This window comes from Pteropus medius, unplaced genomic scaffold (genome assembly GCF_902729225.1).
Source record: "Pteropus medius unplaced genomic scaffold, Ma_sr-lr_union100, whole genome shotgun sequence".
Taxonomy (NCBI): domain Eukaryota; kingdom Metazoa; phylum Chordata; class Mammalia; order Chiroptera; family Pteropodidae; genus Pteropus; species Pteropus medius.
The window spans coordinates 9,164,702-9,180,371 of NW_024342467.1; the positions used below are offsets into that span (position 1 = coordinate 9,164,702).

The 15,670-nt window shown below is 40.8% G+C and overlaps 1 protein-coding gene across 3 annotated transcripts in view; it reads left to right on the forward strand.

Moving 5' to 3' along the window:
- The first annotated feature begins 5,360 nt into the window (after positions 1 to 5,360).
- The window catches only part of ITGB8 (integrin subunit beta 8), a 73,008-nt gene continuing 62,698 nt past the window's right edge, over positions 5,361 to 15,670 (forward strand). The window contains exon 1 of one of the 3 annotated variants that reach the window (XM_039862499.1): positions 5,361 to 6,490. In XM_039862499.1, coding sequence (XP_039718433.1) covers positions 6,364 to 6,490 — 127 coding nt within the window. In that variant the 5' untranslated portion in view covers positions 5,361 to 6,363. The remainder of the gene's footprint in view (positions 6,491 to 15,670) is intronic. The other 2 variants (XM_039862500.1, XM_039862501.1) reach the window with 2 other exon arrangements.

Genomic DNA, 15,670 nt, shown 5'->3' on the forward strand with positions numbered 1-15,670 from the left:
AATAACTTGCCCATGATTCTATAGCTACTAAGGAGCAGATTCAAACTTAGTTTTGTCAGACTCCGAAGCCCTAGTGCTTTTTATTCTGTGGGATGCCTTCTACTTAGACAAGAATAAAATTCAAATTCACACATGGAGGGCACCCGAGAGTAGTTTCCGGCCTCATTTATTACTTAGTTTAGGTTCCTTCAGAAGAGGATCCTGAGACAAGAAGATACCAGGAACAGTGGGGAAATGAGGGAGAGAAAGGCAGCCGACGAAGGACATGTTTGAATATAGTTGTCACTGTGGGTGACTGCACTTACTCCTACAGGGAACCTGGGGCAAAAGTGCTCAATATTACTCAAAACGTGGTGTGTGACAATACTGGTCCCTGAACTGTTTGAGACTGGTTCAGGATAAAGAATGTATAAAAAGCAAAAGTATTTAGAAACTTTTATAACAATTTGACATTTCTGTGACATCCATTTTTTAAATAACTCATTTTCTTTTTTTAAGTACCCATTCGCGATGGATTAAAAACAAACAAACAAACAAAAAACTGATCCAAAAATAGTTTGAGAAGCACCGTGTAGAACACAAGGCCCAAAGTGATTCCATACAAAGAGCAAGGGAACTAGGGTATTTATACCTCACTTCCCATCAGGTCAGTCCTTAGTTGAAAAGTGTTCACTCCCCAGCACTTCTGTCTCTGTGGAATGAACCAGTGGCATATGGAAGGACACAGGAAAGTCAACAAAGCATCTGAATTTCATAACGCTAAGAAACCACATCTCTATAATCATTCTGATAGTGAGTTAATAGCTAAAGAAGCATTAGTTTGCCACATGCTATAGAAGTGTAACAGAAAGCTGAAATGGAACTATGCACAGATAAAATGTTTCATTCGGAAGTACCCATGAAGATGACTAATACTGCAACCCAAAGCACAGGTGGTGAGGTAGCTAAATTAAAGCTGCATCATTACCTGAAATCCAACTGTAATTAAAAGCAGTAGCCAGTGGAAGTTAGGATATGTGAGCAATAAGCATTTGCCACTTTTCAGGGCTCCCTTCATCAACCCAAGGGAAAACGGTATTAGATTTTCTACTGAGAAAGCCAAAGGCAAGAGCTCCTCCTTCTTCCCTCTATCCCCAGAAAGCCAGGGGACTCACATGTGACTGAAGTCATGAAAATGAGACATTTCCAACCAGGATTCCAAATCGTGGGCAAGTGGTCCAAAGATGAAGGAATGCTTAGAAAACATTCTCGTTTGCTGGCCACTTACTGCTACTGCTTATGCCTCCCATGGTTTCTGGCCTCTTCAATCCTGGGCTCTCAGCCTCCTGCTGATTCTGTAAGCTCCCAATTTCCTTCCAACCATTGCCTTTTTTACTTATGGCAGTCACAATCTGCAACTCTGTTACTTGAAACCAAAAGTCATCACTGATATGAGGTGGCGGAGCAGGATCAGAGCTCTGATTCATGCCTGCTCAGGAATTCTCCTAAAGTGACGTCAGTCTCCTCACTAACCTGGTTCTCAGTTTCCACATATGTAAAATAGGATTAGTTCAGAGGTGTGCTTTGCAGAAAATTAAGTTGTGAGATGTTCCCTGAATAAAGGGTTATTTCTTTGGAGAATCCAATTGCATGCCAGTCTATTTGTTTCTGGAAAATCCTTCAATAAAGGATATAACTTAATTTTAACTTAGTATTTCCCAAACTTAATTATGAAAGTCTTGTCTCTGAAAATACTAACATCTTATAGAGTTAAGCATCCACAGAATACCTCAGGAAGAGACATTGGCTCCAGCAGTTCATTTTTCTTTGACGTTGCAACTGATAATGGAGTTTGTCAATCAGTATACAAGAGGCCTTTGAGGAACTTCTGTATTAATCCATTGTGGTAGGGTTCTTAACCCTCACTGCATAAAGACCCATTTGAGAAACCTGTAAGAAAGCATATTTCTGGGCACCACACAAGATCTACGAATTCAGAATCTCCTGGAATAAAGGTAAGGAATCACTTTATAGGTGATTCTGTTGGAGGCAGTCTTCTCTCCACAGTATAAGGAACCCTACCTTATGTAATATTTCAGTGAAAAGTAACTTCCAGTGGCTTATGTTCTTTATTATCAGAAGGAGCTAGAAGTCATAGTCACAATAATTATCTAGGCCATTCATCATCTCTTAAGAGCTACAGATGAAGCAAGCTTATATACAACTGGTAAACATCTACTTAAAACCTATTGAATATCTCTAATACTGACTTCAGAAAGATATACAGGCAGTCCCAAGTTACAATGATGTGACATATTTTTTTTTTTTTTACTTTATGATGTTATAAAAGCAATATGAACTCAGTAGAAAATGTACTTGAATTTTGAATTTTGATCTTTTCCTTGGTGAGTGATATGCAATATGATACTCTCTCATGATGCTGGGCAGCTGCAGCCAGTGACAGCTCTTGATGAATCAATGACCTGATTGCAAGGGTCAACAACTGATACACAACAGTGTATTCATTGCATTAGATGATTTTGCTCAACTGTAGGTTAATATAAATGTTCCGAGCACTTTTAAAATAGGCTAAGTTAAGTTATGATGTTCAGTAGGTTACATGTGTGAAATGCATTTTCATCTTATGGTATTTTCAACTTATGATGATTTTTATCAGGACATAACCTCATCATCTGTAATATGAAAGTGGGAATATGCTTTTAGCTGTAACTGTGAGGTCAATAATTTGGACAAAATCTAGTTACAAGGCTGAATACACACTAAAAGGAGCACTCTGTCAGATGTCTCTCTCATTTCTGCTATTCAGCTATATAGCTTATTCATTTCTCACCATAAAATGAGTTGGTGAGAAATCAATGATAAAGGAGTAGGAAAGAAACTTAATTCATCTAATTTTATGACTTATCAGCAACTAAAAGAATCTGATGATAGGAAGGCTGGCATGAATTGCTAAAATGCTATTTTTAGACTATGTGAATTTCATTTGTTCTCATTACTACAAATGATGAAAAACTAGCTGTCAGAAATTTCAAAGCAAGAGAGCAGAACATGATAAAAACAGGAATTAATCAAGTCAACATCTTCTGAAACATTTTTTCTCTGTTAGAATTTTTCAGGTAATATGCTGTACATTTTCTTACAGGAAAAAGAAGGAGTTGTGGTGACCAACTCATTTATTAGAAACAAGGAAACTTTTTGTTCCTAGGCCACTCATTATATTTACTGTAAGAAAATCCTACAAATGATTTGTAGGGTTCAAGAGAATTCACTTTTATCTTTATCGTTCAAAATGTACAGATAACTTGTTTGTAAATAACTTACAAGGATCACAGTCTCACAGCTGGGATAGTCTGTTTTATTTTATTTTGATTACCAGAATTATAACCTCTCTGCAACTGGGAAGCAGTGATAAATGGTGCTGTGCTTATTCTTTAACAACTCCATAAAACCGGCTTCCTGAAATATATTTGCCTGGGCTTCATTAAACAAACTATGGAAGTCTTTCTTTGTAATATAGAGTGCACTTACATGCACGTCTTTGTAGTACTATGAATTGACTTTTTTTCCTTTATTATATCACTGTGCTGTCACAAGGGTGGCTGCATTCCATTGGACTGTACAGTCTTTGGAAAATACTCATGTTGCCCACTACAAGTCGGTAATCAAAGCCTAAACATGTTCATTTTGTGTTCAAATTTCAAGTCCTTATCGCCATCCAGCCACGTTTCAGGCCCTTCTGTGTTCTTAAGAGCACAGAAAGTAAAACTGTAGTTGTTCAAACTTGGAACTAGGAAAGAAAATAATGAAACTGAGCTGGATTTCATTCCACCTATTTAGAGTACATTGCCGATAGTGGAATTGTGTTTATAAGTACCAGTTTTTCAGGTTTGGATCATTCATTTTGTCTCTCAAAAAAACAAACAACAAAAAAAAAAACAAAACAAAAAAAAAACCAACAACAACAAAAAAACCTGTTTTGCAGATCCAGGGCACTTGTAATTTTCCAACTGGGTTCCTGCTTTGCTTAGCTAATTCTGTGGGCTTCAAAGTGCAGTCCACACCTGAAAAGGGGGAGTTTTTCAATGTTGTGGTTTATTAATCAGGTACTTTCCATTCACTCAGTTAACAATTAGAAAACAGAAAGAAAAAAGAGAGAGAAAGCCTCCTACTTGTTTTTTATTCCAAATATGGAGATGGAAACTATTAAACACGTAAGAAGGAGGGAAACTCCAGCATATTTCACCTTGACCTGGCTGGACTGCTCTAATGCCTGTAAAAGGAGGCTGCTTCATGAAAGAGGTCGAGCAGGGGACTAGTGGGAGAATGAGAGGTCAGATTTTTACCAGGGAGAACCACTCCTGCCCCTCGAGGAAAAAGAGAAGCATTGCCCTGTCTCAGACTGGAAGCCGCCTCGCTTTCAATCCCGGGGACTAGCGTGGTAATGACGCGACTCAAGCGGGCGCGCAGCTTCCCTGACAGCAAAACACCCGCTCCCCGCCTGCACTTAAATTTCTGATCTCCGAGCAGGTAGAAATACCCTCCCACCTCCTTTCCTAGTTTCTCTCTCCTGCTTCGCCGCCCTTCGAAACTTCTTTGTTCCGTTTATTGGAAAGGTGACGCTTAAAGTCAAAAGACTCATTATAACTAGCAAAATCCCAAAGCCACCACCAGACGCTGGAAAGAGCAGGACTGTCCAGCTCCGGGCTGAGGCTCCGAGTGGAGAAGGCGGCCACGAGAAACTTCGGCCCGCAGCTCCGAATACAATCTCTGCAGACTGGCCCACATTTCTAGGGGCTGGGGAGATGCCAGACAGTCTTGGGGTGGGGCGAAGAGTGAGCTCCGCGGAGTGAGCTCCTAACTCTGCAAACAAAGTGGGCAGTGCGCACCAGCGGAACAGAGGGTGTTGGGGGCGGGGAGAGGCCCGTGGACTCCACTTTGCAGCTGCCGAGCAGTATCTCCGAACAAAGGAGCGCGCAGCGCCGCAGTGAGAGGCTGGGTTTCCGCGCAGCTGCCACTCGGGCTGAGAGTCTCTACACCCGCTATGCGAGCGTTGGGGTGCAGGAATTAGGGGCGGAAAGAAAGGAAAAGGGAACAGGGCGTGCAATTCCTGTTGTGGGGCTACGCATAAGGAGTTCTTGTGAACGACGGGAATGGTAACTATCAGAGCCAAGGGGGAGAGAGAGCTGGAGTGAGCAAAACAAAGAGCGAGTGTGGGCCCTGGTGTGACTTCATGCCTTACCAATGTCCCGCCCACGCTGCTGCTGCGAACCACCCCCTCGCCTGCGGGCGGCCGGGGCAAGGCGTTCGGCGGCGTGGGGCGGTTTCCTAGCAACTGCAGCCCCCAGCGTACCCAGCTATCAGCACATTGGGAGCCCCCACACACACCCGGGGCCGGGGCAGGACCACTCCTTCCCGTCCCCCGCCAGCCTCGCCTCCCTTGCATCCTCGCGGAGTGCACCCCAGAGCGCGCCAGCAGTCCGGGCTCTGGACAGCCGGACGCCTGAGCCGCACACTGGGGCCAAAAGAACGAGGGCACGAAGCTCCCGCCCCACGAGGCCGGGCTCCTGCTCCCCCACGGAACCTCCCCTCCTGTGCTCGCCGCGGTGCGCTCCACTCCTGGCCGAGTAGGGAGCTGCGATGCCCAGCTCTGTGTCCGCCGGAGCCGGCGGGGGCTTCTAGGGCGCTCCTAGAGCCCCCTCCCCTGGCTGCTGGCACTCTGAGCTTTCTTCCTCACCAGCTAGGACGCTGCCGCTTTGACTCTGCCCCGCTGTTCAGCTAATCAGGCTGCAAAGCCGAAACTAAGTGGAGTTGGCCTTCCTGCCCACCTGTGGAAGAAGCTCGCGCTGATTGATGCGCCATCGACTTTTTCCCCCTCGGCCTCGCCGGCGTCCCCTCCCACAGATGAAGCATCACTCAGTGAATGTACATTAGGCTGGTTTTTCCCCCCAGCTTCGGGCTTTGTTTGGGTTTGATTGTGTTTGGCTCTACGCTAAGCTGATTTATGCAGCAGAATTCCCATCGGCTGGGGAGAAACAAAAGCTCTTTTCTTTGTCCCAGAGCGGGCTGCGGAGCCATCGCTCGCGTCGTCGCCCCAGGCCATTGGCCATCGGAGAAGGTGCTTCTCGCGGAGATTTCGGGACCCGCCGTGCCGAACTGGGAGGGCCACGGGGGCCCTGAGATGCCGAGCGGTGTCCAGGCCAGCATACCTGCACCGGTTGCTCCCAGCGGCAGGGTCCGCCTGCCGGGCCTGCTGGAAACGTCCTAGCGACACTTGGTCCGCGGGCCCCGAGGTGCGCCCAGGAGGCGCGAGCGCGCATCCGAATAGCAGCCAGGCGGCGGGCACGGTGCAGGCTGCTTTGCATTATGTGCCGCTCAGCCCTGGCATTTTTTACTGCCGCATTTGTCTGTCTGCAAAACTGCCGGCCTGGTCCTGCCCCATTCCTCCGGGCGGCCTGGGTATTTTCAGTTGTTCTTGGACTGGGCCAAAGTGGTAAGTTTTGTTTGTTTGTTTTCTTTTGTTTTCTCTTCCCCCAAAGGCCTTAGGCTGTTACGAAGAGCATCCCGTCCAGGTAAGGGCACCCGGTATCAGCCTCCCTCCATCTCCCCTGAGGACTTCAGAGAGCGGTGTGTAGCAGCGTCCTCCATAGCATGCGGCCTGCGGGAGGCCAGGTGTCAAGCATTTCCGCCCCAGAGTGACAGCAATAACTAATTATAGGAGGACATAGCCGTGTGTTGCTCCTGGATGCTGGGGAAGCAGTAATAGAATGGAAGTTCGAAAGGGTGGGCGGTCCTAATTACAGAAGCCAGTTTAGGGGTTCTGCTCCTTCCTTGAGGGTATCCTTAAAGATATCCTTAAAGGTATACCTTTCTAGCATGTGGGTCTAACCACTAGCTTACATTTGATTCAAGGCTGAGGATAGACTTGTATAACACGAATGAGTCTTCTGTTTTTGAGTTCATGAGAGAAAAGAATGGCAGCATATGAGTTTCTTCTATCACAGTGCTCAGCCTCAATGAATTGAAAAGTGTATAAGTGTTTTGGCACTTTTGAATTATGTGTAAATGTAAGGTGGCACTACTGGCTTGTGAGTAAACAGTATAACATACAGTAAGTGATAATAATAACTATCAATTTAGGATGAGCTCTTATTGGTTTTATATATTTATTTTTGCCAATGCAATGATTATTATCATAGTCTTTTTTTTAAATTACTTTATGTGTTTGGCCACCCAGCCCTTAAATTCTATTAGAGACTTTCGCTGACCTCTCCTGTTGAAGGAGAGGTGGAATTGGTTTATAGACTAAAATTCTCTCTGATGCTTTGTACTGATATGCCAGGTTTTTGCCTGAAGCTAATTAAAATGGCGAGTCATCTTATAAATAAGGGTTTATGATGGAAACATCCAGCTAGCTTCATTTACTTGTTGCATATGCAGTTACTTAACATTTGTTTCAAAAGGAGATGTACCCCGTTATGTGAAATGAGAGCAATTAGAGTAAATTTTTATTTTGTGGTTATTTTGGCTTATGTGTTGATTTCAAAATAAGTGAAACTTAAGGCAAAGGAAAAAGTAACATTCATTATCAATTATCTCTTAAGTGGAACATGAATTTGTTGCAGCAGATTTTTCCATTGAGCATAACTCCATCCTGTGTTAATAAGTGACCAAGTATTTTTCTAGATTTAGTAAACACATGCACGCACACACACAATAGTACAATGACCAAAACTGTCAACAGAGTATATTTTGCTCCCAATAGGAGAAGAAAAAAGTCCTACTTGCCTCTATAATCGGATAATAATAGTAATAATTTTAAAATATTCGTTGTGCTTGTAAAGGTTAGTCAAGTTTTCATGTACTTATTCGAAGTGAATATTATGAACGGGCTCCTTTGCACCTGCAGTTGTGAAAAGGGAATGCTTATCTGAAATCAGAACAAGGCATCCTTTTCCCAGTCTCTGTCAATATACAAAGGTTTCTGATGTATACTGGTTTGCACTGCAGTTAAAAACATGCAAAAAATTTAAATTATAGCCAGCACAACTCAGAAAATTAGAGATCAGCATAAACTGTTGTACTTTCGTGATATAGCTACAAGTCTCAAATTATATGTCTTCACAGTGCAAATTAGATGCTTAAAGCAGAATAGAAATTTAGGTATCAGTTACAAAGGAAATCTTGTTCCCTTGTTCAGTAGTTTACACCAAGGAAATGTTGAGAGCAATAAAGCCATACAAAAGAAATCATAAACTGTGCAAAACACAACCTTGGACTTAATTTTTGAAGTAGAATTTGTGGGGGCCCAAATACGTAGTGAACTTTTAATAATAAATATTTAGTGAGCAAGAAGAATGTTAATAAAATCTAAACATTTTTCTGAACTAGAAGAAAATTATTGGAGTTTGTTTTCGACTTTCCCTGGTGGAAATTACCGACAATTAGAGCAATAACACTAAAAAAAAATGGTTAATGAGTAACTGGAAAACACTAAAGAATACCTAGTGGTTAATATCTGAAGAACTAATGCAGCAACATTGTTGTTTCTACATTTGTTAGTTTTGAAAGGTTAAAAATCTTTTTAACTAAATTTTTATATAGCAATACAAGAGTGACAAATTTCAAAAAATCACCATTTCTTTTTAAAAAGTAACCATTATGCAATGAAATTTCACCTTTTGTGCATAATCAACTCTTTATTCTTTTAATAACAAGCAGCTGGATTAATATTTACATCAGAACGTGTGCAACGTAACTGTTTCATAACATAACCGTTCTCAGATTTCTCAATGCTTACTTAAAGCAAGAGGATATTTAAGAGAACCAAACCTTCATTTTGAAAATCCGGTCTTCCAAATTATTTACACAATAAGCACCCAAATTAATTCTATCCTAAAGCAAGTGAGACACTTTCTGATGAAAAAAAAAAAGTTCGTGCTCTATACGAAAGCAAAGTAACTGATAAGATATGAAACATGCCAGAAAGATTCCTGTAGTCCCAAATATTCACTTCTTACCAAATTATCTGAAATTTCCCATTTAATGGATTTCTTTGGAATAAGCATGGTATTTACTCTATGTTTCTTTCCATTTTTAACTCTATATTACGGAAATTTTCCTACACATATGGAAGCAGAGAGAATGGTAAAGGAATCGCTGTATACCTATCACCCGCTTCACCTGAGTGATAGGCATCAACTGAGGGCCAACTTCTTTCATCTCTCTTCCCACCTAGTTCATCTCTTTCCCGCAACTAGATTATTTTGAAGCAAATCTCTCATATCATTTTACCCTAAATATTTCAATAAATCAAAATACTATTGGAAGAAGAACACAGTCACTAATCCCATATCATTTTTTTTTTTTTTTTTTTTTTAGCTAAAATTTAGGGCCACAATAATGTTCACTATCTTTTTTGGAAAGAATGTGGAAGTGAGGGAGAGAAGCAGAGATAGTTTCAGCCATTTACTTTTCATTGGTTCTATTATGGCTCCAATAAAAATATTTTTTCTTAAAAATATGCATATGTAACAGCATTTTAGTGTGCATGTAAATGAAGAAAAAAACACGGATCTATCTACTTCCCCAGACAAATGTTACTTACTTTATCCCAGTGGAATCACACCAGGTATACCTTGTTTGAGTTTGTTGGAAGGACTGTTACCCTTGTCTCTCGAATCATCAGTTTTTCTCCTCTCTACTGGATCACTTATAGCATATGAATATCCATATATGCTGTAATACTTCTTCTATTTCTCACTCTCCTTTATAGCCAGAATTCTTGAATGAGTTGTCCATACTTACTGTCTCGATAATTCTCCTCACCTGCTCTTTGAATCCACTACAGGCCATTCTTTATCACCTCTGCAATTATACAACTCTGTTAAAATTGCAGTGACCTCCCTATTGCCAAATCCGATGGCCAATTCATAGTCTTCATTCTGCTTTACCTATTACCTGTCAGCAAGTTAACACTGTTGACCACTCCCTACTTCAAAACACTTCTTTCCTTGGCTCCTGGACCCACATTTTCTTGGCTTAAGCTCTTTCTCCATCTTGGATGTCAGTTCTTCCTCATGTTCTAGCCTCCAAGTGTGAAAGTTGCTCAGGACTCAGTCCTTGGACTTTCTCTTCTTCATATATACTAAGTACTCAGGTGAACTGATCCACTCTTGGGTCTTAAGTACCATTTCTACGCCGACAACTCCAGCCCTGACCTCTTATCCAATCTCTAGAGGGTATAGCAAACTGCCTATGTCTAAAGGCAAAATTAACCCTAACAAATTTAGAAACAAACTTCCAATTTTCTTTCTCAAGCTTGCCTCTTTCTTATGCTTCTTCATCTGAGTAAGTGGTCAGTCAGTCTCCAGTAACTCAGGGTAACACTTTGGCAGTATCCTTGATCGCTGTTTCTCTGATCCTCACTAGAATTTGAACTTTAAGAAATATAGATTTCTTTAAAAGCAGGTTCCATTATAAAAGGTTTAACACCAGAAGACACTTGTTTCTGCCTTCTCAGTCCACTGACCTTATAGGTAAATCTTTAGCAAAAATCAAAATAGAGATTTGCTTATTTTTAATCTACTTTTTACAAATTTCTTTTGTTTTCAAAATTTCTGTGATGATTATTTTTATTATTGATAATTAAGTATGAAAATTAATCCTGATTCTTTACCTAAATATACATTTTAAAACTGACTTCTATTTAGGCTATAAAAACTGGAATTTGTAGTTATTTTTAACCAAACTCTAAGGAAAGTAATAAAAAGGAAACTATTCTAATCCATTTAATTATTCATTCAGATTTCCTTAAAGCACCTACATCCTTGTATCAGGCACTGTTCTGGGTTTTAGAGTTAAAAGAATTATGACAGTTAATATTTGTAAAGTATTTTTTATATGCCAGACATCCTCCTGGGCATATGGAATGAAAATAATTCTTGTAATACTCAACACCCTCTGAAGTATATACTCTAATTATTCCCATTTTATAGGTAAATAAACTTAAAAGACGTTAAATAACTTCTTGAAGATCTCTTACCTAATAAGTAATGGAACCAGAATTCAGACTTGCATGGGTTTGACTCTGCACTCTCGATCACTATTACAGACTATCTTCCAGGGGTAGAGGAGTCTCAACCCTGCTCTGGCCCTCCCCACAGGCAAGGAATCCATGGGGCATGCCTATCCAGGGTCTTCAGTCCTCTTCTAGATCATCTCCAGAATTCTCTGCCCAAACAGCCCCAAACAACTTTCAGGACCATCCTGTGGTATTACCAGGCTACCCATATGCCAAATCTTAGAAGAGGGGAAGTAAACAGAGCTTGGATATGCAGGCTGGCATGTCCATGCAGGTAAGTGATAGGCTACTTGCAATGCAGAATAAAGCTAAACGTGAGAGAGAAGAGAGGCAGATCAAGGGCTGGAGGGGCAACCCTTTATACACTGCCAGGTTCCCAACCAGAAATCCAAAGAGTATGAAATTCTAAATTTGGACCTAGGGCATTATAAATGTATATCTGTCAAGTTAGGAAAATAGAACTTATTTTACTTAATGGTTTCTTAGCCCGGGTTGTAACTTAAATATTAGTCTTGTTATACCCACTGCCTTTTGTACTCTTGCTTTTTTGGCCCTGAAAAAGTTAGTGGTAGACTTGCATATTCATTTAAATATTAATGGGAAGGGGGTGACACACAATGCAAGCACCAGAGACCATTGTGTAAGGAGAACTATCTCATGACAAGCTGCTTTTATATGTTAGTAACTAAATGCCTTTTGGTAAACTCTGATATGTGTACAGATTACATTGAATTCTGTTTTCTTGCAAATGGTGTTACAGTGAGAGTCTAATATATGCATATTTTAAATTTAGTTTTACTTCTTTCCCCTTTGTTAACTTAAAGAAAAGAACATTTTACTGATATACATTAGCCAAATTTGGTTGAATTATTCAGTTGGTATATATTTAATACCTATAAGTGAATGAATATGTAGAAAAAACACTGCCATACTTTATGAACTAAAAGGACTATTTTTCAATTTAAAAACCAAACAATGTGACCACCTTTCTGTTTTCACAGTAAATTAGTATAATTTACATATCAAAGAAAAATGTAATGAAAGTCAAAATTGTTTCCACTGGGATTTCATAACTTAACTAAAACAATCTTAACTAACAACAAAACTACTGGAATCATTTCTGCTAGGAAACTACTAATATTAAACACATATTAAAATTATCTTTCCTAAGTTATTAAAAAGCATTTTCAACTAAAATTAGTTTAGGAAATAAGAATAAGGCCATTAAATTCAAATTGCAATGTTAAATTATGGTAGTCTTATTGGATATATATTCTTAAGATGTTTTTAAAAGATGCTTTTATTTTTAGTGCTATTATTCAAAGTACTAAAAGTTCATATTTTAAGATAGCAGATAAGGTCTCAGAGAGGGGCCTTTCATGCTGACCTTATCAATGAGCCAACCATCATTACTCTAGTGGTTTTTGAGATGTGTTATCTCTCTTTCCCAGGTATCTTTGTTGTTTTGTTTGTTTTAATCAACAAATACTGTTACATTTGCCAAAGACAAAGTCTGTGGCCACTCTAGATCAGTACTGGTACAGTTTGATTATTCTAGAGAACTGCCCCCCAACCCCCCGGCCTCACGCCAAATCGCAGTTCCCAAGGTAGTACAGAGTGAGGAACCAGAGTAGCTATCAACTAGTTCAAGCCAAAGTTTATGGAAGAGACCGAGTTTGGAAGTGGAGCGAAAGGCTAGTAATGAAGACAGAAGGATAAAAATTGGAAATATGTCAGCGCTGAAGAAATGTGCCAAATATGCCTTCTCAAGTATGTGGGGTGTGCAGGAGCTTTTGGCCAGGGATGTTTTGATGTTTGCATGGTTTTGGGCCCAACTTCCTTTTAGAACAAAGAGAGTTGATATTTCAAGATATGCTGAAGGTAAAATGCAGCCACAGTTGAAGTCCTGAGATACTAAGGTCCTGTCCTTGGAATTGAACCACATTTCCCAAAGTACAAGAATTTTTTCTGACTTCAATAAGGGCCACATATTTACTGTAATTCCCTAGTAACGCATTACAGATACTGGGTAGGGAAAGGAGCTGGGCGGAAAGCTTTATCCTTATGGAAGAGGTATTACCACTATGCCTCAAAGGAGCTTTAGAATATTATGAGGTCGAGCAAAGAAAATAATTAAAAATAAAATTCGAATTTCTACAAGATTAGGTTGATAGGAAGTACCTTAAGGAATGCTAAACTAGAGAATATCTTTCCTAATTGCCTGCTTGAGTGGGGCTAGAAGGCCGGGCTGCCTACGCCTAGTGTTGTAAAGGTATTCATTAACTGCAGAAGAACAAAGAATGCACTAAAGTTTTGGGGTGTGCAGGAATTGCTGTAGAACTGGCTGTTCTAGTTGGAAACAAAGAACTCATTGTAGCAGAACTGTATTATTGGCAGAAAAGTGACCTCGCCGGTTTCTTTCTTAGTACGACGTATACCTCCCAAGGTATTGCTCTATTGTCTTTTTGTGCATTTGGTTTGGATTTTTATGGTGAATTGAGGACAAGTGGACCATAATTTGCAAAAGAAAACCCTCTAGAAATAATACATGGGGCTCGAGTTCCAAGAGAATTTATCTGAAAGACAGTAACACTGAAAAAGATATTCAAGAAGGGAGTCAGTTTCAGGCATCCTGAATTTTAGTTAAAAAGGTCCCTTTGGGTGAATGTTTCAACCACAACCACACAGAGGCAGTGTACACACTAAAGTGAGGGCCAATGTATATGATCGCAGTGCCTGACCTCTGAGATTGATGATGGAAATATAAGGATGGAATTAGCATCAGTCCTTAATTCAGTGGGTGTAGCCTATTTGGTGCCACTTAAAGAATCCAGGCCACTTAAAGAATCCTTGGTAGCACCTGATGGGACAAAGATGCGGCAGGAGAAGGGGAGGGAGTTCTTGAGCATGTAACTACCCTGCTACAGGCAACTCAGAACAGCTGGAGAATAAGGCCCTGTGCTCCCTGTTAGGTGCACATGGTGTTGATATGCATGTCCAGGGCTGACCCTTGGCTACTCGGAGGTCAGCACAGCACTGATGTCAGAGGTCACCGTTCTCTGAGAACATGGTTGCAGACTAGGTTATCTGGCGATAGACTTGTTGGGGTAGAAGTTGATTTATGGACATTATGAAAATTCAGATATCAGGGCTTTTTGGACAAATTATTGCCTCCCAGAGATATGTTTGAATTTGAAGCTGAAAAAGACTAGTGCTACTTCTGACTGAATTACCTGGCAGTGCAGAAATGTTTAGTCAGTTAGAACTATGACTGGATGTTATACGCCTCTTCCCTACAAGACAGACTTCTATAATCTTGCCCAAATGCATGGCTTTTTGCCTTCTACATTGAGTACTTATCAATTTCTTTGGGCTTATTAAAAAAAAAAAATCCCACACATGTAACCAGGGTTTTCTTGACCCGTTGATAAATTAAGAGCTTTAGCTCTATGTTAAAGAATTCATGCTCCAGAGTACTCAATTGAAATTGAGACTTCTGGTTCTGTAGAGCTGCCATAATAATACCCTAACAATACCCTAAACTAGATTGACCAGAAAACCTACTAACTGGTCAATCTAGTTTAGGGTATTGTTAGGGGTCCTTATTGATAAACAGGGAACTAAACACCCACAAAATCCCAAGAAATATGGAATTACCCAAACTTTGGAAGCCCACCTCGCCAGTATAGTGGCACTCACAGAACTCAACCCTTAAGAGCACAAACTCACTTTTCTAGGGTTTTCATGATGCTGTACAATAAGTGGCTCAGGATGGTCCAAATGAGTTGGTTATACAAGGCAGGCTGTTGGACGGTGCCCAGATATACAGTGACACCCCCATCTAAAAGATCATAGGAGATATCACAGGAGCAATGGGAGGCAGGGAATTCCATAACTTATATACCCATGGCATATTTGGAAAGAGTCCTTTCTTTCATCTTCTTTCTAACTTGTTGGCATGCAAAAGTGAAGTGTGGTGGAAATCTGGGTGTTTTGGGGTTGCCAGGAGGTAATCAATAGCCAAAGGTACTCATGTTGCATGTGAGAACAGAAACCTAGGAACAGACATTGGAGTCTGGTTGTCATTTGGGGATAGAGCAGAGCCTTCCAGGCAAGAAGGGGTAGATAAACTGCCCTATCTTGCATACTCAATGGCTCTGTAACATGGGTCTGGCAGGGTAGAGAGGCGCCCTATAGCCTCAGTCATCGTGAGGGAGTAGCTCCTATTCAAATATCATCATACTCAATGGTATATTTTAAAAGGCAGCCTTGGGAGTCTAGCAGAAGTGTAGGGGTTGCACCTGAAAAGGATAATTAAGTGTCGGAAGACAAAAGAGATCTGAGGTACAAGGGGAAGCTGAGTAGAAAACAGAGGGATTCGGATATCAAAAATTAGACCTGGGGTGTTGGATGTTGGGGGATGATTTCATTTCTCTGAATGGGTTGCTGCTGTTTGGCTAGCTTTTACCAATCCGTCTGAACGGGCTGACTCTCAATAGCAACCTAACAATACTGTGTGACTTCTAACAGGCAGCATATATTTGGAGCCAGACAGAAGAGAGAGGCAATCATGTAATAAAAGAACCTGGT